This window comes from Durio zibethinus, chromosome 23 (genome assembly GCF_047325235.1).
Source record: "Durio zibethinus cultivar Kanyao isolate XHJ-2024 chromosome 23, ASM4732523v1, whole genome shotgun sequence".
Classification (NCBI taxonomy): Eukaryota; Viridiplantae; Streptophyta; class Magnoliopsida; order Malvales; family Malvaceae; genus Durio; species Durio zibethinus.
Window position 1 is genome coordinate 6,347,665 of NC_143184.1, and position 19,871 is coordinate 6,367,535.

Here is a 19,871-nt window from a genome sequence, read left to right on the forward strand (position 1 = left end):
TCTAGTTAGCTTACCGTACTTCCTATCCAGAAGGAAATTCTGTTAAAGGTTCTGTTGAGTCTTGTATTCTATTTTGAAGTCTCTTTGGAATCTCCTAGCCATGAGGAGTCTGCTGAGTTATGTACACCTTTAAACTTCAATAAAAAAATGGGAACCCCACACAGCTATACTGCCAGTCCTGAGTCGACAACTTCTCCAAATTCTCACTTTCATTTCCTCTATCCCGTATGGCTAGTAATTTTGCCTGCTCTGCTGCCGATCTTCGTCCACTTCTTGGCACTGTTGCTAATGCCACTGCTGCTGCTGAATACATATGCAGTGGCTTTGATGCTGTTTCAAACAAGTTGGTTGATGCAACGTATGCCATTGATAACACCTATCTTCTTTTCTCTGCGTATCTTGTATTCGCCATGCAGCTTGGTTTTGCCATGCTTTGTGCTGGATCAGTACGTGCCAAAAACACCATGAACATCATGCTTACAAATGTTCTTGATGCTGCCGCGGGTGGCTTATTCTATTACCTTTTTGGGTTTGCCTTGGCCTATGGTTCTCCTTCTAACGGCTTCACCGGGAAGCAATTTTTTGGGCTTGAAAGGTTCCTTTCCCCGTCTTTTGACTATAGTTTCTTTTTGTATCAATGGGCTTTTGCCATTGCAGCTGCTGGAATTACAAGTGGTTCTATTGCAGAGAGGACTCAGTTTGTTGCTTATTTGATCTATTCTTCCTTTTTGACTGGTTTGGTTTATCCCATAGTCTCTCATTGGTTCTGGTCTACTGATGGTTGGGCGAGTCCTGCTCGAGCAGATAATCTTTTATTTGGATCTGGGGTGATCGATTTTGCTGGTTCAGGAGTTGTTCACATGGTTGGAGGGATTGCTGGCTTATGGGGTGCCTTGATTGAGGGTCCTCGCATTGGTCGTTTTGATGTTAATGGCAAATCTGTATTATTACGTGGACATAGTGGAACATTGGTTGTTCTAGGAACATTTTTGTTATGGTTTGGCTGGTACGGGTTCAATCCAGGTTCATTCCTCAACATCTTGAAAACTTACGGAGAAACTGGTTCTTATTATGGACAATGGAGTGCCATTGGAAGAACCGCTGTTACAACAACACTTGCTGGAAGTTCAGCTGCTTTGACAACTCTCTTTGGCAAACGTTTACTTACAGGTCACTGGAATGTCATTGATGTTTGCAATGGTTTGCTTGGCGGGTTTGCAGCCATCACTGGTGGTTGTTCGGTTGTTGATCCATGGGCAGCAGTCATTTGTGGATTCGTTGCTGCTGGGGTTCTCATCGGATGCAATAAGCTTGCTGAGAATTTCAAGTATGATGACCCTCTAGAGGCAGCACAACTTCATGGAGGGTGTGGTGCTTGGGGGATTATTTTTACTGCATTGTTTGCAAAGAAGGCCTATGTTAATGAGATTTATCCAGGACAACCAGGGAGACCATATGGGCTACTCATGGGAGGCGGAGGAAGGCTGTTAGCTGCACATGTTGTTCAGATTTTAGTGGTAGCAGGATGGGTGAGTGTGACCATGGGGACATTGTTTTGGCTACTGCAAAAATTGAGGCTTTTGAGGATCTCATCAGATGAGGAGATTGCAGGGATGGATGTGACTAGCCATGGAGGATTAGCCTATGTATATCATGATGAAAATAGTGATCAATCACTGAAAACTTCGTTTATGAAGACAAAGATGGATGGCTCTACCGTTTGATTTGTTCTGATTTAGATTGTACAATTTGGAAAGTTACCTAGGAAATGACGCACAATGGGGTCCTTGAGAAGATACTAATCATTCATCATACTCAGTTTGGTTCATTTGTTAGGGAAAGATTGTGAAGTGGGATAGACTGTGTTTGAGTTGCTCTGGATTGGATAGGTTTGCAATTGAATTTGTTACTTTGGGAATTTAAAAAAAAAAAAAATTTGATGGAATATTCGAGTATCAGTTCCTTTTCCTTTCCCAGTTTGAAGAAGCATTCTGCATCCAAGAAATGAGTTAAAGAACAGAGAAGAAATAGATAATTCTGAAACCTTTTTGTCTAGTAACTCCAACGAATGAAAATGACTATAACCCATAATTATTTTCCTTCACACTAAAACCTTAGAATCAGACATCACAGTAACTATAACAAGTTAACAACCTAAGCTTACACTGCATGTCCAATCAAATCAAGTAGCCAATCAACTAACACAACCATTGATTAAAATAATTGCATCCCTAAAATGCTAGTGGCGGTTTGTTTGCATCGTTTTCGTGATCATTATATTCATATGCCTTACCACCATGGCTTGCCAAATCTATTCCTGCCATCTCCTCATCTACGGTAATCCTCAAAAGGTTTAATTTTTGCAGAATGAAAAATAGTGTCCCCATTGTGACTGTAACCCATGCCACAATCACCAAAATCTGCACAATATGTGCTGCAAGAAGCCTTGCCCCACCTCCCATCAACAAGCCATAAGGCCTTCCAGGTTGTCCTGGATAAACCTCGTTAACATAATTCTCTTTTGCGAACAATGCTGTGAATATTATTCCCCATGAACCACATCCTCCATGAAGCTGTGCTGCCTCCAAAGGGTCATCGTAATGGACTTTCTCTGCAAGCTTGTTGAATCCAATGAGAACCCAAGCGGCAATAAAACCACAAAGAACTGCAGCCCAAGGGTCAACAACGGAGCAGCCACCGGTGATTGCTGCAAACCCACCAAGCAGGCCGTTGCAAACATCAGTGACATTCCAGTGGCCAGCAATTAACCTCTTTCCAAAGAGAGTGGTCAAAGCAGCACTGCAACCGGCAAGGGATGTTGTGACAGCTGTTCTTCCAACACCACTCCATTGTCCATAAGAGGATCCACTTTCGCTGTAAGCTTTCAAGATATTGACAAATGAGCCTGGATTGAATCCATACCATCCAAACCATAGCAGAAATGTGCCTAGGACAACCAACGTGCCGCTGTGTCCGCGTAAAGTCACAGCTTTGCCTGAATGATCAAAACGGCCAATACGTGGACTTCAATGAATGCACCCCATAGGCCTGCAATAGCACCGACCAAATGAACCACTCCAGAGCCAGCAAAATCAATAACCCCGGATCCAAATAACAGATTCTCAGATCTAGTAGGGCTCCCCCAGCCATCAGCAGACCAGAACCAGTGTGATACAATAGGGTAAACCAAACCAGTCAAGAAAGATGAGTAAATCAAATAAGCAACAAACTGAGTTCTCTCTGCTATCGAACCACTGGTGATCCCAGCAGCAGCAATAGCAAACGCCCATTGAAACAAGAAATAGCCATAATCAAAAGACGGGGTAGGGAATCTACTCAGGCCAAAGAAATGTTGTCCAATGAAGCCATTTGATGGTGATCCAAAAGCCAGTGCAAAGCCAAAGAGATAATAAAAAAGACCACCGGTAGCAGCATCAAGGACATTGGTTAGCATGATATTCATGGTGTTCTTGGCACGTACAGAGCCAGCACATAGCATGGCAAAACCAAGTTGCATGGCAAACACAAGGTATGTGGAGAAAAGAAGGTAGGTGTTGTCCACTGCGTGGCCAGTGTCAATGAACTTGTTGGAAACCGCATCAAAACGGCTGCAGATGTACTCTGCCGCGGCGGTGGCATTGGCAACACTACCTAGTAGAGGGCGTAGGTCATTTGCAGAGCAAGCGAGCAAGTCCATTGGAAGGAACAAAAAGAGAAAGATGCGAAATTGCCAGTGCGTTATGCTGACAGGTTTTGGTGGTAGCTTGGAAAGAGATATAGATGGAGAGGAAGATCTGGGATTCCGGCTAGAATTTGGTTATTGCAGTGAGAAGATTCCTGGTGATCCTCCTTTTAGAATCTTGGTAGTTGGTAAGACTCATTCTCAAGTTCGATTCTGAACTGTAAACAGCTAAGATTAGCATTAAAATGGAATTCCACAGTGCTAATTTTAGTTCAGAGGAATCGGGCCAAGCAAACCAACAATCGAAATTTCTACCGTGAACAAGAGCCACTTGATCCGAATAGCCTACACTGCTACATTTATTTTCCATAAAGACGTGCTAGATTGTAACGGCCGTGAATATAGAATATGCCAGAATGAAAATCTTGAGTACATTTTTCCTAATCAAGAATATAAATTAACACGTTTTCTACCCGAATGTTTGGGAAGGTTGATGACATTTATTGGCGCCTGGTAAGGTTCAGTAGAATTCCCATATGACAAAATTATTTCAGCACATACAAAAAAGGAACGGTTTGGTTAAAATGGAAATTATTCAATTCTCTCGGAGCAAAAAAAGAAGGAACAGAGAAGAAAATTTCTTGCCGGAGTGAAAGACCAAAAATTGGAAACATAAACGTTTGAAACTCATCAACACCATAATGCAGATGATTAAGAGCTCAATTATTTTATTCATACATATACCTTCATTGCGGGTTCTCTTTTATTATTGTAAAGCAAACATTTCACAAGGCTGAAAAACTAGGCTTTAGAAAGCAGTTTATTCCAGCACATTCAAGTTTCTACTTATATGATGGTAATAAAGTACATGCCCTTCCAGAGGATGGACATGGAGTTCTTCACAGATCACCCCTTTCATTCGCGCATACAGTGTCATTCATGCGTCTTAAGCACACATCGGAGGCAACCCCCTTCATGCATCAGATCAAATGCCTTGTTAATCTCTCCGATGGTCAAATTGTGGGTAATGTACTCATCAATTTTGATTTCCTGAGATGGAAAGGAGAGTATAATAAACAACCGCTCACACAATAGGCTTAAATATAGAATGCATACAAACTGCATTCACCTTTTTCATGTACTTGTCCACAAGCCAAGGCACTTGTGAACGGCTCTTGAAACCACCAAAAGCAGTCCCTTTCCAAACTCGACCGGTCACCAATTGGAAAGGTCGAGTGGATATCTCCTGACCTGATGCTGCAACACCTACGATAACTGATGTTCCCCAACCCTGAAAGTTTTTCAAGTGCATTAGAAGTGATCTTCCATTTACGCAATCATTAATGGTCTTGTTCAGGCACCACTCACCTTGTGACAGCATTCCAATGCGGCCCTCATGACAGAGACATTTCCAATACACTCAAAACTGTAGTCAACGCCACCATCCGTGAGATCAACAAGGACCTGCTGAATTGGTTTATCATAGTCCTTAGGGTTCACAAATTCAGTAACTCCAAATTTCTTTGCTGCAAGTTGCAATTCACCAAAAAAATTCAGCATATAGAAATAGAAGTAACCCATGATTTAGATTTATTACAAAGAAAGATCAGCAAAACAATAACCACAAATTTTCTCGCAATTTATCCCATTATTCACATCACACAGAATGTTTAATGAATATTTCATATTAATATTTACCAAACGGTTTGCTTTCTAAGAATTATTTATTTGCAAATTACTTACCTACATCAAACTTTTTGCTGTCAATATCTACGCCAATTATTCTTGAAGCACCAGCTGATTTTGCACCCTCTGCTACCTGTAACATTCAATTCAAAGATAAAATAAACAATTTAACAATATAGCAGACTAGCACCAAAAAGAGAACAACTATGGCAATAACAAACGTTTTGAAAAGACAGCTGAAAACATGCAGAGAAGTTCACAATAAATAGTATAAATATATTTCTTGGCAAGTGAGATGCATATTTAACACTTACCGCAAGACCAACAGTCCCAAGGCCAAAAATAGCAACAATAGCCCCTGGTTCAACTTTTGCTGTGTTCCAAACTGCTCCAAGTCCTATCCAACACAAACTATATATAAATATGAAGGTTTGTGCAAAAGCTGCAGTATCATAAAACCAATATATATGCACTGTCAAATGAAAAAATGCAATTGTTATTCACTTAGATGATTACATATGGAATTACAGATTCATGAAATAAAGAGGAAGTTAAACAAGCCCTTACCAGTTGGTACACCACAACCAAGAAGGCATACTTTGTCCAAAGGAGCTTGTGGATCAATCTTTGCAACACTAACATCATGTACAACTGTGTACTGACTAAATGTTGAGGTGCCCATGAAATGGTAGATTGGTTTTCCATTGATTGAGAAACGGCTCTTACGATCATTCATCATGACTCCAGCTCCAGTGGCTGTCCTAACTTTGCCGCATAGGTTTGTCTTTCCTGATTTGCAGAACTTGCATTCTCTACACTCTGCCTGGTAACAAGGGATGACATGATCACCGGGTTGAACTTCAGTCACACCTTCACCAACACTTTCTACAATCCTGTACTCCAAAATTCAAACAAATCTCCCTCTTTAGCAATCAAGAGGCTCATAAGCTATAAGAACTAATAGGAAACATCATACCCAGCAGCCTCATGACCAAGAATGCAAGGGAATAGACCCTCAGGATCCTGAAAAGGAAAATCAAGCATGTTAGACATCAGAACCGAATAGCGGATTAGACAATATCAAAACAGGAAACAAATCACAACTCGAACCAGATTGTACTAGATCTTACAACTGTCACCGCAAGAGGATACAAAAAAATAACCAAATCATATTCTTATTAATTGTATCTCACTCCAACTTCTCATTACCAAATGTAGTGAAATCAACATAGAACAACATTATACACATCTTTCGTGGATAGAAAAGGCAAATCCATTTCTTTTCTTTCATCTTCAACAGTTCCTTCTCTTAATATAAAGATACAGATGCTGAAAATTCTTTTAAACAAAAACAATTTTTAAAAACTCAATGCGATCGATTTTAAATTATACTGAGAAAGCAGCTGAGATATAGAAAATGAAGAATAAAAAAAAAAAAGGAAATACCTTTCCGCTCCAAGTGTAGGCATCAGTGTGGCAGAGTGCAGTGAAAAGAATCTTGATCCGAACCTCACCAGCTTGCGGCGGAGCCACCTGGATATCCTCAATGACCAGCGGCTTGTTCGGTTCATAAGCCACCGCAGCTTCACAATCACAATCGCAGCCACATAAATTTAGCATTATGGTTTCAAACGAATGAGCAAAGGAAAAAAATGAGGGGAAAAGAAAGTACCTTTGCAAGTGATGACTTGCCCTTGAGTAGCCATTGATGAAAATCAAATGTTTTCAGAAGAAGATGAAAAAAGAGAGAATTGAAATTATCTTTCCGAGGTTGAGAGAAAGAGCGAATACAAGCCCTACGAAAAATTCCTGTTTTTTCAGATATACAATAACTCAAATCGGTGTCTTGACTCTCATCGCTTACTGGGCTTCTGTCTTTTCAGATATACAATAAATCAAATCGGTCCAATTTTGTCCCAACGAAAAAATCAAAATCTTTTTGATTCACTAAAGTAAGGGTTAAATATAAAATTTATCCCTGTATTTTATATTTTCAATCATATTAATACTAAAAAATTAAAATTTTGAATTCAGTCCTTCCATCACACACTTTACCTTAAAATCAAACTTCCTTAAAAAAATAAATTAATGTGTCTTAAATTACCACTGAAAAGTTATGAACAGTCATTAAAATTTCATGTCTTAAATTGAAATTAACAAAAAATTATGCATGGGTAATTTTTTTAGGGTTATAATGTTAGATTTTATTCTTTTTATTTCCTTCTATTGCAGTTAATAAACCTTTTTAAAAAAGAAACCATGTCTCTTCAAATAGCCATAGTTGGACGATGCAACGCACAAAGACCTTTCGGCTATTGAAAACACATTATCAAGGAAAATGCATAAATAATTTTTTGCTTTTGTCACTTTCACTCTGAAAGGGAAGAGGAATGGCGACCAAGGAAACTTTTGCCTTGTATTGTTCCTTTAAATGATAGAGCCAGGTCATATTTGCTAAGCACTTCCAAAATCAAGTGGGGATATCAATTGATATTACAGGATTAAAAAAAATTCTTCTTGATAATCTGATGTGATCTCATTTTGTCAAAACCTATTTTCCAATCATGCCACTGGTTGTATTCCTTTTAACATTCCTAAAGAAGCTGAATAATTTTAGCTCAATGTTTGTATATGGCCTTTGCTTTTCTAGCCTTGAATTCTTATGGGTAATCTTTTTTGCAGTTTTTTATTTTATTTTATTTAAAATTGGTGATGATTTGCTTTAAAATGTTTAAAGTATGCTCAAGTATAAAATTATATGAACTTATACGTATTATTTTTATTTATTTAAATATAAATTTTTATGTTATTAATTTAACAATTATAATTTTTTTTAGTATTTTAAAAAATTTATAATTTATTGTTATATTTTAAACTTTTTTCTTACATTTCAATTTTTTAAAATAGTTTTAAAAAATAAATATCGATAATAATTAGAGTTGACAACGAATCAGTCGGAATGAATTTTTATTCGGCTCAAATCCGACTCGACTTGAGATTTTTTATTTTTGTATACTTGAATCAGATCAATCCGATTTAAATATTGTATAAATCGTATCCGATCCGATCTAAAATTAATAAAATATTATTTTTTAAATATAAATATATAATTATATATATATAAATAATTAAAAAATAAATTTTATATAAAATGGGATTAAGTTGGGTCGTTTTTTTTTTAATATTATATAATTTAACCTTATCTAAAATACGATTTAAAAAAAAATCGATACTATAAAATTGGGTCGAGTAAAAATTTATCTCGAACAAATTGAGCTACTAACTCTAGTAATAATGTACGAGACTTGAATTTTTGTATTTTATATATATAAGAGAAAAGTCTGGAAAATTTTTATATAATAATCTTTGCACGTGGAATTGCACGTGCGACATTTGCAGTGTCCAAGGAAGAGGATAAAGAACGGAACACGTCGGACTGTCGGAGAAGGATCCAAGAGAGAAAAAAGGCTTAGCCTTACACAGCTATGTCGGTATCTTCAAGACCGTGATACCCTTTGGTCAAACAGTCTTTTTTCTTCAACCCAACTGTGTGTGCCACGTGTCAATCTGTCACCGTCAACAATCAACCCTTTGACCAGGGTAACAATCTCCTGCCATTGCTTTTTTAAAACCCATATACACCTTTCATCAACACACCCAATCACGTTTTACCATGTCATCATGTGACCCTATTTGTGAAAATGAAAAAGTTGTCATTACGGAAGCAATTTTAACATGCAAAAACGATCACCTTTCTTCCTTAATTTTTGTTCTTCCTTGATACAAATAGAAGTGGTGAGATAAAGCAAACATATATGGTCGGTTTAACTTATTTTCACTTTCAAAATGATATTGGTAAGAATTAATGGTGACAAAGTCAAGTGTTAATAATGCAGGGGGCATACCAAAACCCTCCTCCTCAGTCCGTTCCTCGGCCTGCTTTTTCCCTATATAAACCAAAGAAACTTATCCCTCCACTGCCTTGTCAAAACTATATATATTCGTCTTAATTTTATGCACATGTCCCTTTACTTTCTTTCATACTCATATTCTTGTTAGTACACTAGTGTAAAATATTATATTCATTTCTCCTTTTTTCATCAGATATTCATATGGCTGATAATAACCTGAAAATTGTTGTAGAAAGAAACCCTCCAGAGTCAAAACTCTCAGAGCTGAACATCAAGTGTTGGCCCAAGTAAGCTCTTCTCCCTCTTTTTCACTATTTTTTTTCGGTATCCATTCATATTCCATGGTAGTTTATATATTTTTAGACTATGTTTTAAAGGGGTTTTTTTTTTTTTTTTGGGGGGGGGGGGGGGGGTGGGGGTGGTTATATAATAATAGATGGGGTTGCTCTCCTGGAAAGTACCAGCTGAAATTTGATGCAGAGGAAACATGTTATTTGCTGAAAGGGAAAGTGAGGGTATACCCAAAAGGTTCATCATCGTTAGAGTTTGTAGAGTTTGGTGCAGGAGATCTTGTCATCATCCCAAAAGGTCTCAGCTGCACTTGGGATGTTTCTGTTGCTGTCGACAAACACTACAAATTTGAGTCATCTTCACCTTCACCATCACCAACACCACCATCTTCTTCTGCTTCTTCTTGCGAGTAATATCAATCATTGTAATTCTATATCTTCACTAATTCTTTGAAATTCATTTATATTACTAGTAGAATTATTCCTTTCTTCTTGTTTTTAGAGTTTTCTTTTTAAGCTATGGTTGCTTTTGCTGTCCCTTCTTTTACTAGTTTCTTTTTATTTTTTGTTTTTGGATTATGCCATGGATGATTTAGGAAGGAAGGGTTCAAAATGTTAAAAGATATTTTTTGGTCAAAGGAAAGGGAATACCATTCAAACTAATCCCTTCTTTTTGCTTCTTTAAATAGTAGCTTTAAATGTCTCCTTTGACCGGTCAACCATTGATCCAAAAGTTGAAGCATGGGAGAGAAATTGGTGAATTAAGAAATTAACTAAACTTTTAAGGAGGTAAAATGATTTTAAGGAGAGCGTTGTTTTCATGCAAAACAAAAGATTTAAAAAAGAAGAAGATTTGAGATCTCAACTCCCAACTGTCTTAAAATAAGAATAGTGATGGCCAAAGTCAGACAATTGCAATAAGCTTGAGTTGACTCAGAAGAGAGAATGTAAATAAAATTTCAAATTATCAAATATTTTTGTTGAATTATTTCGATGACAAATATTCTCAATCACCCACCATTTTCACTGAATAACATCGTCTAGTTCTTAAATCAAGCTAGCGGGCAGAAGCCACGCTTTGATCTATCTATGGCTACTGATCATGAAAGAACTGCACCTTAATTCCAAATACCATATTGTTACACCATGTTAAAGCATAACTGAGACTAGGTTTCACAAATATTTAAAAATTCATGAAAATTTAAATTTTTCGTAAAAAAGTTTTACTAGTTATGTAATATAATAACACCAATCAAATTTAAAGTGAGTACTAAAATGAACTTCAGTGAGAGCAAAATCATGTAGCAGTAACGCATCACCACCAAAAGGTATTTTCTTTTAGGATTTCAGTGAGGTCAGCTGCCCCCCCAATTGCCTCAACCCAATTGTAAATCCGTCTTCGAGCTTGTCTGTACAGATCATGTATGAAAGGGAGATCGCTAATTCTAGCTTCCTAAAGCAAATTTCTGCACTTGCAATCTGCACCTTGCTATTCAACCTCAGCCATGTTTTCTTCAGATTAGTAATTTGGTGAGCTGCACCATCCTACTGAAGAACTCTCAGTCTCCCTTCCTGCAGCATTTAATAGCAACCGTTGTTCCCGAATTAAAGATGTTATTAGGTTTGCGGTTCAAGAATATAGGCAATTAAAACATCGATTCTAAGATAAATAAGGTACTGACCTTGGTTCCATACACTAGACCTCCTCCAGCAAAAGGATGAAAGCATGCAACATTTACCTCATCCTCTGCACTCGGAAGTACTCTCACGAGTTCCATATCAGAAACTCTATACACCTAAAGGACAAAAGAACAGACTATTATGCCAGATGTCCAACACAGTAACTTCAAAGTAAGAAAGGTATTTCAAGAAGCATTCCAGTTGGCAGTATAAGTGGGAACCATGTGTAAGATAAAACACATAATCCAAACCTACACGCAACAACTCCTCCCCTCTCTATCATAACAAATTGTCACTTATGGTCTAATTGAGTAAAATGACATCAACTCCAGCAGAACTGTTTTAACCAGATAAAATACATGCAGATTGGTTTACACCAACTGAAAACTTAACCACAGAAAATTGATCAAAATTTATTCGAACTTAGATCAAGCCAAACAGGGTCTGTGTTTCAAAAAACTTGGAATGAAAAGTAAAGGTGAGAAAACAAGTCTTGGTTTAACCTACGTAATGAGATAGAAGATGTGCATTGACGGCAAAAACAAAAATCTTGTGTATTGGAAGTTGGTGTCCATATGGAGCATACTCCCAAAAAATAATTGCATAAATAAATGGGCTTGACCAACCATAGTGTAGGCCCACATGGGACCCACATCCACGACTAGTTGAAATCCTGTAACTGTAGAATTGTGATATGGTTCCATACCTAAACAGTTGAAGTTAATACTACATCAGACTATAAGAATTACCATGTCATACATACAAAATTATAATCTAAAAAATAACCCATTTTTTGTAACTCTAAATTTAGTTTTGAGATCCCTTCTCCTAGAAATAAATTGCACATTTCAGCTCAACTCAACAGTAGGGTCTTAAACAGAAACAGGACCAAAAAATGATTTAAGATTCACAAATCTTTAAAAAAATGTACGAATCATACTATTTTAGTCAACTAACATCTCAATAATCAAAATAAATGGAAATTTGGACAAAGCCGATATGAGAAATCCTAACATTGCTTGAAACATAAGTAACCATTTACAACTAAGCTTTCCACACTTTCTTATTTCTTACAGCAAACTCAAACAGAATCTATCAATAAATAAATTGCAAATCGAAAGATGGAAGAGGAGAAAACTATTGGCAGAGGAAGAAAGATACATTCATAACATGCAGAAAATATAAAATAATTTAATTTGAACTTCTACCTCCAGTACTGTGTATATGGGTGATGTTGTTTTCCCATCAATGACAATGCTTTTAAGAAGAGAACCATGACGCCGACCATAGGCAAGTAATATGTGCTCAGAAGTAGGTGAGAACTGCATGCATAGTATTAGATGCATAAATTAGAACCAAAGTAGTACAATTTTCTGCTATTATTCTAGATACAATATACTTCCTCAAATTCTAGGCATTTGTACAAATAGCATAGAAGAAATTTAGCCATGAGCACTTAAAGAAACTAAATTAAGCAAATTCAATATTTAAACATATAAATCACATTCTGAACGAAGTTACAGGCCAATATCGAAATCCTAAAGACACAGTATATCATCAAATATCCAAAAAAAGGTCGGAACAAACAAAAGGCCAAGCTCCAACAGCCAAATCATGTTGCCAATGACATTGCTGGTCTAGTCATAACTAACTTTGTAACATGGTACAACAATGGGATCAGCTTTAAGCATCCCCCGCCCTCCTTCCCCCTCTCGCAGAAGGAAACAATTGGTAAAAAAATAAAGTAAATTATGCTTTTCAATAAATAAAAAAGGCTCAAGAACTCAAAATAAACAGGCAAAAAGAGCTTTAATACCAAAATAACAAGGAAAAAACATTTTAAATCCATGAGAAGTTTTATCTGTTGGTTGGAGTTGGGGATCAAGGGGATATTCCACTGTGAAGACCCTTTTTGGCTAAGCATTCAGTAGTAATAGCTTCTGTAGCAGAAAATCCCACTAGAATGCAAGTTTTCAAATTATCAATTAAAAGAAACTAACCTGGATTGATGTCAAACAATGAGCAGCTCTAATTGCTCGTGAAACAAGCACCGACCCAAAGCTGTATGAACATCACATGGATAAGATAATCACCCACCAAATATAACTAAAATAAATTGTGCACAAGTGCGTAAAGGGAATGAACTTTACGTTGCCTTCTCAAGAGAATATATCCGAAGCTCATATACAACTTGGTGTGCTGAGATTGGGTGTCGAGTTGGGGACGTTGCAGCCCCACCATCTTGATGGACTAATGCCTGTAATCCAGGATCAGCTTCCATATGAGGAAGCACACAAGCAACACAAGCAGCTAAGAATTTCCCACAAGGTGAAAAATGAGCACCCATTTCACTGCAAACACATAATGCAGCCAGGAAATGCCATAATATAAACATGATGACATGCTAACAAAATATAGTTATTAGAGGCCAACCACGAACTTGACAAAGGCAAGTTTTTATATGTAGAAACAAAATTTGAAAAGATAAAAATTAACATCAATAGTTCATGTTTAAAGAGATTGTCCAAGAGATGAATGCATACCACCATGCTAGATAAAATATCTTTAATAGACAGGGCAGTTTTTAATATTATGCTGACAAATTTATGAGCATCAAACCATTAGAACAAATATCACGACATTTACCTACAAAGGACAGCATGTGGTATGGTTAAGCGGCATTTGTCAGCATTTAGTGGTTCACAAGGATTATTTATATCATATGACCACACCCTAAGCTTCACCGTGCAAGGCAACTCTGCAGCTGCAGCTACAGCAATTGATGTGGCAAGTTCAGATTGGATTCTACTTATAATTGGTTGAGCATCAGTACCATCATACACAGAATTGCTAGGCACAGAAACTTCACCAGATCCAGAAACTGAGAAGCGAGATCGAGAAACATTTAGCAATCCAGTTCTTCCAGAAACCCCAGATGGGCTAATGTGGTAAGGCATTCCCAAAGAAGATGCTGCAGCCTCTATATTATCAATCAATGGCTGTAATGTTGAGGAAGAACCCATGTATTGAGCTAAAATTTCACGACTAATACCACCATGAGGATGCATAGAGGGAAGAACAGTTTGTTGACCCATTAACCACCCTTGCAGAAAAGGCAGCTCCCAACAAATTGCACCAAAGGGTAAAAACTGCTGAAGTTGTCCAAATTCCCTGGCATCTTGTCGGCTAGAAACATGTCTAGGCACTCCCCTAAATGCACTACTATAAGGATCGAGGTTAGTAGAGTTTGCTTCCCTGCTTTCCCTTTCAGGCTGAATTTCATCAGTGTCCATAGCATCCATTGAGGGTTCAGCAGCACTACTTTCCATCCTAAAAGCAACTGAACTATTTATAGGATCTTCTATGCCAGGATAAAAGCCAGAAGGAGTTGCAGGAAATGTCACCATGGGAGATTCTGTACTGTGATATTGTTCACCCATAGTTGCATCTGTTTGAAATTGCATTGAAGAAGACGGCCCAACTTGCACACCAGTTGAACCAACAAGCCTACTGACATATTGCAAATCCATTCTCGAATCATCTATGGAAAATGAAGGCACAATCATGCAAGGCAATAACATAAGACAAGGATTAGCTGAAAAACCAACATGATCACTAGAATTACCACTCGTCATAAAAATTGCAGGAGGAGGATAATGGAAGTAACCCTGTGATGTCGCCCGCGTCATTGAAGAATCGGAAGAGGCAAGATCATTGACCTGCATATCAGTCCAATAATGTAATTCATATGATAGAAGAAAAAAATAATCAACAAAAACCCCCATTATAGAATTCACCTCGGCAGTCAAGAGAAATGGAGCAGCATGCGGATGAAAGTGTACAGCTCGGAGAGATCGTCTTGTCTTCAATGTAATGGCTGGTGAGGAGCCCTCTCCTTTCTTGTTGTAGTGCCATATGTACAACTGGAACATGATTCAAAATGTAAATGCTATGAGATCCACAAAATCATGCTTCCCAAGCTTAAGGATATAACGCAAATGGAGATAAGAATTCCAAGCATAAAAAAATTATATGACAAGTTCCTAGGCAGCATTCAACACCTTGTGACCACATGCTACTGCAAGAAGTTCCCCTTCAGCATGAAAAGCAAGGGAAGCAATTGGACGATCTGCAAGAGTGAAAGGGGCAAGAACACATGCTTAAATCATAAGTATAAGAGCAATACTTCAAAATCACAAAAAAAAAAGGGGGGTTAGAGTGAAGGTACAGAAATTGTGAGATCTGATACACTCAGCTGTCTTTGCATCCCACAAACGAACTTCATGATCCAAGCTCCCACTTGCAAGAATTCTTGGAAGCATTGGGTGGAATCTAACCTGTAAAAACTCCATTAGAATTTATACATGGGAGATATATAATTCTTGTGCTTCTACTAACATATAATAACTTGCATAAACTACATACTAAACTAAAGTTGCTTTATTGGCCAAAGAAAACTAACATTGCTTTAAATTTACCTATATACCATGAGCAAGAGTAGGGAGACCTAAGCTCACATCTAGCTTCCAGCTCTAAATCAAGCTAAGTAGTTTTCAAGTACAAACTTAAACACTTAATCCTTAGACCTAACAGCACACCAGATGTCATGCATTGGGTAGAATCTAACCTGTAAAAACTCCATTAGAATTTATACATGGGAGATATAAAATTCTTGTGTTTCTATTAACATATAATAACTTGCATAAACTACATACCAAACTAACATTGCTTTATTGGCCAGAAAAAACTAACATTGCTTTAAATTTACCTATATACCATGAGCAAGAGTAGGGAGACCTAAGCTTACATCTAGCCTCCAGCTCTAAATCAAGCTAAGTGGTTTTCAAGTACAAACTTAAACACTTAAACCTTAGACCTAATAGCACCCCAGATGTCATCAGGAATAAAGGCCTCCAGAGGCCTTCAACCACCTATCCGTGATGAAAGCTCCCAGACTATTAAGGAGACGGGAATAGGAAGTTGGTAACATATCACTTATGGTGTTCTCTTGGCCTTTACAAAACAACAAGGATTTTTAACAAATTGTCTTATAGGAATATCAATTTTCAGTAAGGATTACCATAAGAACCACAAAAATTATCAACCAATAAAGTTACATTCAAATTGTCTTATAGAAATATCAATTTTCAGTAAGGATTACCATAAGAAGAACCACAAAAATTATCTACCAATAAAGTTACGTTGTAGAACAATAAAGTGGGATTACCAAGTACTAACTTGCACAATAAGTCAAAAGTACTCACCACCCAAGGTGTCCTCCGATGACCGCTCAACACCTTTAAGCATTTTCCCATTTCATAATCAATAATCTTCACAGTGTGATCACCACTACAAGTAACAAGACCAAGTAAATATCTAAAACAAGGCAAGCCATGAACTCTGGTGAGAAAAAAAAAGAACAGTCACACAAGTACAACTTACTGGGTTGAAGCAAGTGTTCTTCCATCATGACTAAATGCTGCTGCAATCGTTGACCTTGGAGGAGGCACGAGAGCACAATACTTGCCTGATAAACGCTGCAAAGATGCTTGCTCAGCCCTGTAAAGGAAAAAATATGAAAAAAATTATTTGATGGCTCATCTGAATTAAAGAAAAACAGAAAACTGATTTTAAAAAATATATGCAATCCTCTTACAAGAAATGAAAAATAAAAATAAAACAAATACAGTTGAAGAGTGTAAGTACCATGACACAAGGCCACTTCTGGCATCTCTAATAGGTTCACCATTAGGCCCAGATGAAGAATCAGAATTCTGTTTACATGCTTTTCCCCACCCCCTTTTTGGCACATATTTTGTTCTATGAGAGACTTCCCTCTTCTCTAACAGATGTACGACATTTTTGCTGCTGAAAAGGAAAAATAAATTAAAATAAATAGAACTGAATTATATGCAAGAGAATCAAATAAACGACAACCTAAAAACTGATAAGCTTCATGATTACCATAGTAAGTTTAAAGAAATATGTCTTAAGTCCTCACCAAACAGTAGTTCCACGGACACAACTCAGAAAATAAGAATTGCACGTTAACAAATCCACATGAAACTAAAACAGATCAAATGTGACAAGTGAAAAATGTAGATAAATTAAATATTTTCCAAAAAAGACACTAACTTAAAATTTGATTCAATGAAGCTTGATTATCACTTTCAATCAAAGGTTACCCCAATCAGCTGAACACTTAAATTTAAAATACATAAAAAAGCAATTGAGCATTAAAAAATAAAGTAAATTGATAAGAAAACATAAAATTTCAACAACAACCAGCTTAATGTAGTTAGATTTCATAATAATTGAACAGATTAACAAAGCTACTACCACTATATAGTAGTCATGAGGTAATGTCTAAACAAGAAATCTACAAAACACGTGATGCATAAATAGATCAATTCAAGCTACGGAACAACATTCAGCAAAAACCAAAATCTAGAATCCTAAACCTTCTTAGTGATCCAGAACAACAGAAACGCGAAAAAATAATATGAAAAGATAAAATTCAAAATTCAAAATTCAAAAATCTAAATTCTAAATTATAAATTCTGTTTCAATTGTGACCTGCGATTGCAATTACTGGAGGGTTGAGATTGAAGGGAGGCTTGATCGTGCCGCCAAGGATGTCCCGTCATTTTCAACAATTCATAACAATCTAGGCATAATTGAAAATTAATTCTAGTAATTTAAAGGTGGTTGGACTTCGGATTGGCAGGAGAATTCTCGTTTCTACTTTTCTCTTTCGAGATCTCGTTGGAAACGAAGGACTTGATCTCTCTTTTCTTCCTTTCGCTGCTCTTTCTCTTTTTTCTTTTTTTTCTTTTTTTAAGGAAAGGGTGACAAAACCTAAAGAGGAAAAGAAAGAGAAAGCTCAAGACATACAAAGGGAGGGAGTAAGAAATGAGTCTATCGGAGGTAAAATCAATGTATGAAATTTCATACCCTTCGCTTTCTTTGAGCTAAAAATCGGGGTAGTTAAATTATTCAGTACTTCATGATAATATATATCATAATTAATAATTTAAAATAAATAATTATAAATAATACATTTGAGACGATATTCAAATTTAATAGTTTTTCGTCGAAAAAAATTATCTTAATCGATTTAATCAAGGTAATTTGTGTTTTTATTTTACCGTTTTACCGACAATATCTTTTTCACGTCCATTGCTTTCCACAGTTGACGAGGTCCGGAGTCAGCTTCTTATCCGATCAGGCCAGCGTTAACACTCATAGGCGCGTGGCGGATCTGCCTTTCTTGGGAATAAACTACTAATTCTGATCAATTAAATTTATAACATTAAATATTAACTATAATATTTAATACAATAACATTTTTATAAATTATATTTTATTAATCTTAATCAATATTCAAAAAATATTTATTAATAACTTTTTATTGCATTAGGATGAAGCAGTTTAAGTTCTAAAAGATCAGAAAATAAATCCCTACTTATAAAAAATATATTTAATATTCCACGGAAAATAAAATATTGAGAGCAATAACAAGTTATACTATTCTGTATATAAGTATATATTATTAACATATTTGTTTTTAATATACTTTACAGCAGTATTTGTCATTTTCCTTAGCGTTGTGGCATGGAGTTCAAAATCTTTATTAATCATGGATAAAATATTTTTTTCTTTACAATATATAGAGGTTTTCTTACTGGATTAGCAAGCTTACATACTCAAATAAAAAACAAAAAATATGAAAAAAATAACAAAATAAAATTATACAAAAAGTTATTAAATTATATCAAAGTTATAAAACTGCCATAAATTTTATCAAAATTATATCCAATTTTATCAAATTATTTCAAAAGCTATAGCAATCAAAATTATATCAAATTTTATAAAAATTAAAATTATATTAAAATTTATCAAATTGGCATTAAAGTTTGCCAAAATTATATTTAAATTTTCTAAAATTCTTTTAAATGTTATCACAATTATATGAATGATTATTAAAATTATATCATAAATTTTTTAAATTGTATTAAAGGTTACTGAAATTATATCAATAATTATTGAAATTTTTGTCAAAAGTTATTAAAATTTTTGTCAAAAGTTATTAAAATTATATCATTATGGTTATCAAAATAATATCAAAAGTTATCAAAATTTTATCAAATGTTATCCAAAATTTAACAAATGTTTCCAAATTATAAGAAAGGTTTTAAACAAAAAACTTATAAAGTTATTAAAAATTTATTTATGATCACCAAATTGTATTAAAAGGTTATCAAAATTATATCATAAATGATCATAATTGTATTACATATTACCAAAATTATGTCAATTTATTAAAATTTTAAATATTATCAAAATTATATCAATGATTATCAAAATTATACAAAAAATTAATAAAATATTATCAAAGATTGTCGAGATTATTTGAAATGTTAACCACCATTAATATGTGACATTCAATAAATTTGTGATTCAACCATAGCACTTACAATCCCTTATTTTATTCTCAAGTTACTAAAATATCAAAGGTTATTAAAATATATGAAAAGTTTTGAAAATATAAATTATATAAAATTTACCAAAACTATATTGTAGGTTATTAAAATTGCATCTATGATTACCAATTTTTAATTA

At 35.5% G+C, this 19,871-nt stretch overlaps 4 protein-coding genes and 1 pseudogene across 11 annotated transcripts; 2 read left to right on the plus strand and 3 right to left on the minus strand.

The window, feature by feature from the left end:
• Positions 1-94: 94 nt before the first annotated feature.
• On the plus strand, positions 95-1,955 carry LOC149512155 (ammonium transporter 1 member 4-like). The gene has a single exon (XM_089752567.1). It carries the CDS (start codon positions 228-230, stop codon positions 1,722-1,724), a length of 1,497 nt encoding a protein of 498 aa, XP_089608693.1. The 5' UTR covers positions 95-227; the 3' UTR covers positions 1,725-1,955.
• Positions 1,956-2,182: 227 nt separating this feature from the next.
• LOC111314358 (ammonium transporter 1 member 4 pseudogene) lies at positions 2,183-3,840 on the minus strand (annotated as a pseudogene).
• A 550-nt stretch (positions 3,841-4,390) lies between these two features.
• Positions 4,391-7,187, minus strand: LOC111314360 (alcohol dehydrogenase class-3). 2 transcript variants are annotated; one of them, XM_022915627.2, is made up of 9 exons: positions 7,041-7,187; positions 6,815-6,951; positions 6,345-6,391; positions 5,936-6,261; positions 5,683-5,765; positions 5,426-5,501; positions 5,051-5,208; positions 4,812-4,973; positions 4,391-4,732 (listed from the first exon to the last, which is right to left on the minus strand). In XM_022915627.2, the coding sequence occupies exons 1-9, from the start codon at positions 7,072-7,074 to the stop codon at positions 4,616-4,618; spliced, it is 1,140 nt and encodes a 379-aa protein (XP_022771362.2). In that variant the 5' UTR covers positions 7,075-7,187; the 3' UTR covers positions 4,391-4,615. The 2 variants fall into 2 exon arrangements, with proteins under 2 accessions (XP_022771362.2, XP_089608694.1); XM_089752568.1 differs by having other exon boundaries at positions 5,683-5,840.
• Positions 7,188-9,341: 2,154 nt separating this feature from the next.
• LOC111314362 (uncharacterized) lies at positions 9,342-10,070 on the plus strand. The gene is made up of 2 exons (XM_022915632.2): positions 9,342-9,566; positions 9,716-10,070. Exons 1-2 carry the CDS (start codon positions 9,481-9,483, stop codon positions 9,981-9,983), a joined length of 354 nt encoding a protein of 117 aa, XP_022771367.1. The 5' UTR covers positions 9,342-9,480; the 3' UTR covers positions 9,984-10,070.
• Positions 10,071-10,672: 602 nt separating this feature from the next.
• On the minus strand, positions 10,673-18,265 carry LOC111314361 (uncharacterized). 7 transcript variants are annotated; one of them, XM_089752096.1, is made up of 15 exons: positions 17,826-18,265; positions 16,956-17,114; positions 16,692-16,808; positions 16,514-16,598; positions 15,478-15,586; positions 15,311-15,378; positions 15,047-15,172; positions 14,875-14,968; positions 14,119-14,790; positions 13,896-14,019; positions 13,400-13,600; positions 13,250-13,310; positions 12,458-12,571; positions 11,252-11,365; positions 10,673-11,141 (listed from the first exon to the last, which is right to left on the minus strand). In XM_089752096.1, exons 1-15 carry the CDS (start codon positions 17,894-17,896, stop codon positions 11,115-11,117), a joined length of 2,142 nt encoding a protein of 713 aa, XP_089608222.1. In that variant the 5' UTR covers positions 17,897-18,265; the 3' UTR covers positions 10,673-11,114. The 7 variants fall into 7 exon arrangements, with proteins under 7 accessions (XP_089608222.1, XP_089608223.1, XP_022771366.2 ...); XM_089752097.1 differs by having other exon boundaries at positions 13,896-14,013; positions 17,826-18,238; XM_022915631.2 differs by having other exon boundaries at positions 13,896-14,013; positions 16,956-17,117; positions 17,826-18,234.
• Positions 18,266-19,871: the final 1,606 nt, after the last annotated feature.

What these genes read in the sequence shown, in the direction of transcription:
- LOC111314362 (XM_022915632.2), top strand. Translation starts at nt 9,481, where the DNA reads ATGGCTGATAATAACCTGAAAATTGTTGTAGAAAGAAACCCTCCAGAG. An exon ending in AACATCAAGTGTTGGCCCAA is followed by an intron (nt 9,567 to 9,715) that starts GTAAGCTCTTCT and finishes ATATAATAATAG; the next exon opens with ATGGGGTTGCTCTCCTGGAA.
- LOC111314361 (XM_089752094.1), bottom strand. Translation starts at nt 17,896, where the DNA reads ATGACGGGACATCCTTGGCGGCACGATCAAGCCTCCCTTCAATCTCAA. An exon ending in CCACATGCTGTCCTTTGTAG is followed by an intron (nt 13,601 to 13,895) that starts GTAAATGTCGTG and finishes ATGTGTTTGCAG; the next exon opens with TGAAATGGGTGCTCATTTTT. An exon ending in CCATATACACAGTACTGGAG is followed by an intron (nt 11,366 to 12,457) that starts GTAGAAGTTCAA and finishes TTTGTCCTTTAG; the next exon opens with GTGTATAGAGTTTCTGATAT.
- LOC111314360 (XM_089752568.1), bottom strand. Translation starts at nt 7,074, where the DNA reads ATGGCTACTCAAGGGCAAGTCATCACTTGCAAAG. An exon ending in CTTGGTCATGAGGCTGCTGG is followed by an intron (nt 6,262 to 6,344) that starts GTATGATGTTTC and finishes TTTGGAGTACAG; the next exon opens with GATTGTAGAAAGTGTTGGTG. An exon ending in CAGCAAAAAGTTTGATGTAG is followed by an intron (nt 5,209 to 5,425) that starts GTAAGTAATTTG and finishes TGCAACTTGCAG; the next exon opens with CAAAGAAATTTGGAGTTACT.
- LOC149512155 (XM_089752567.1), top strand. Translation starts at nt 228, where the DNA reads ATGGCTAGTAATTTTGCCTGCTCTGCTGCCGATCTTCGTCCACTTCTT.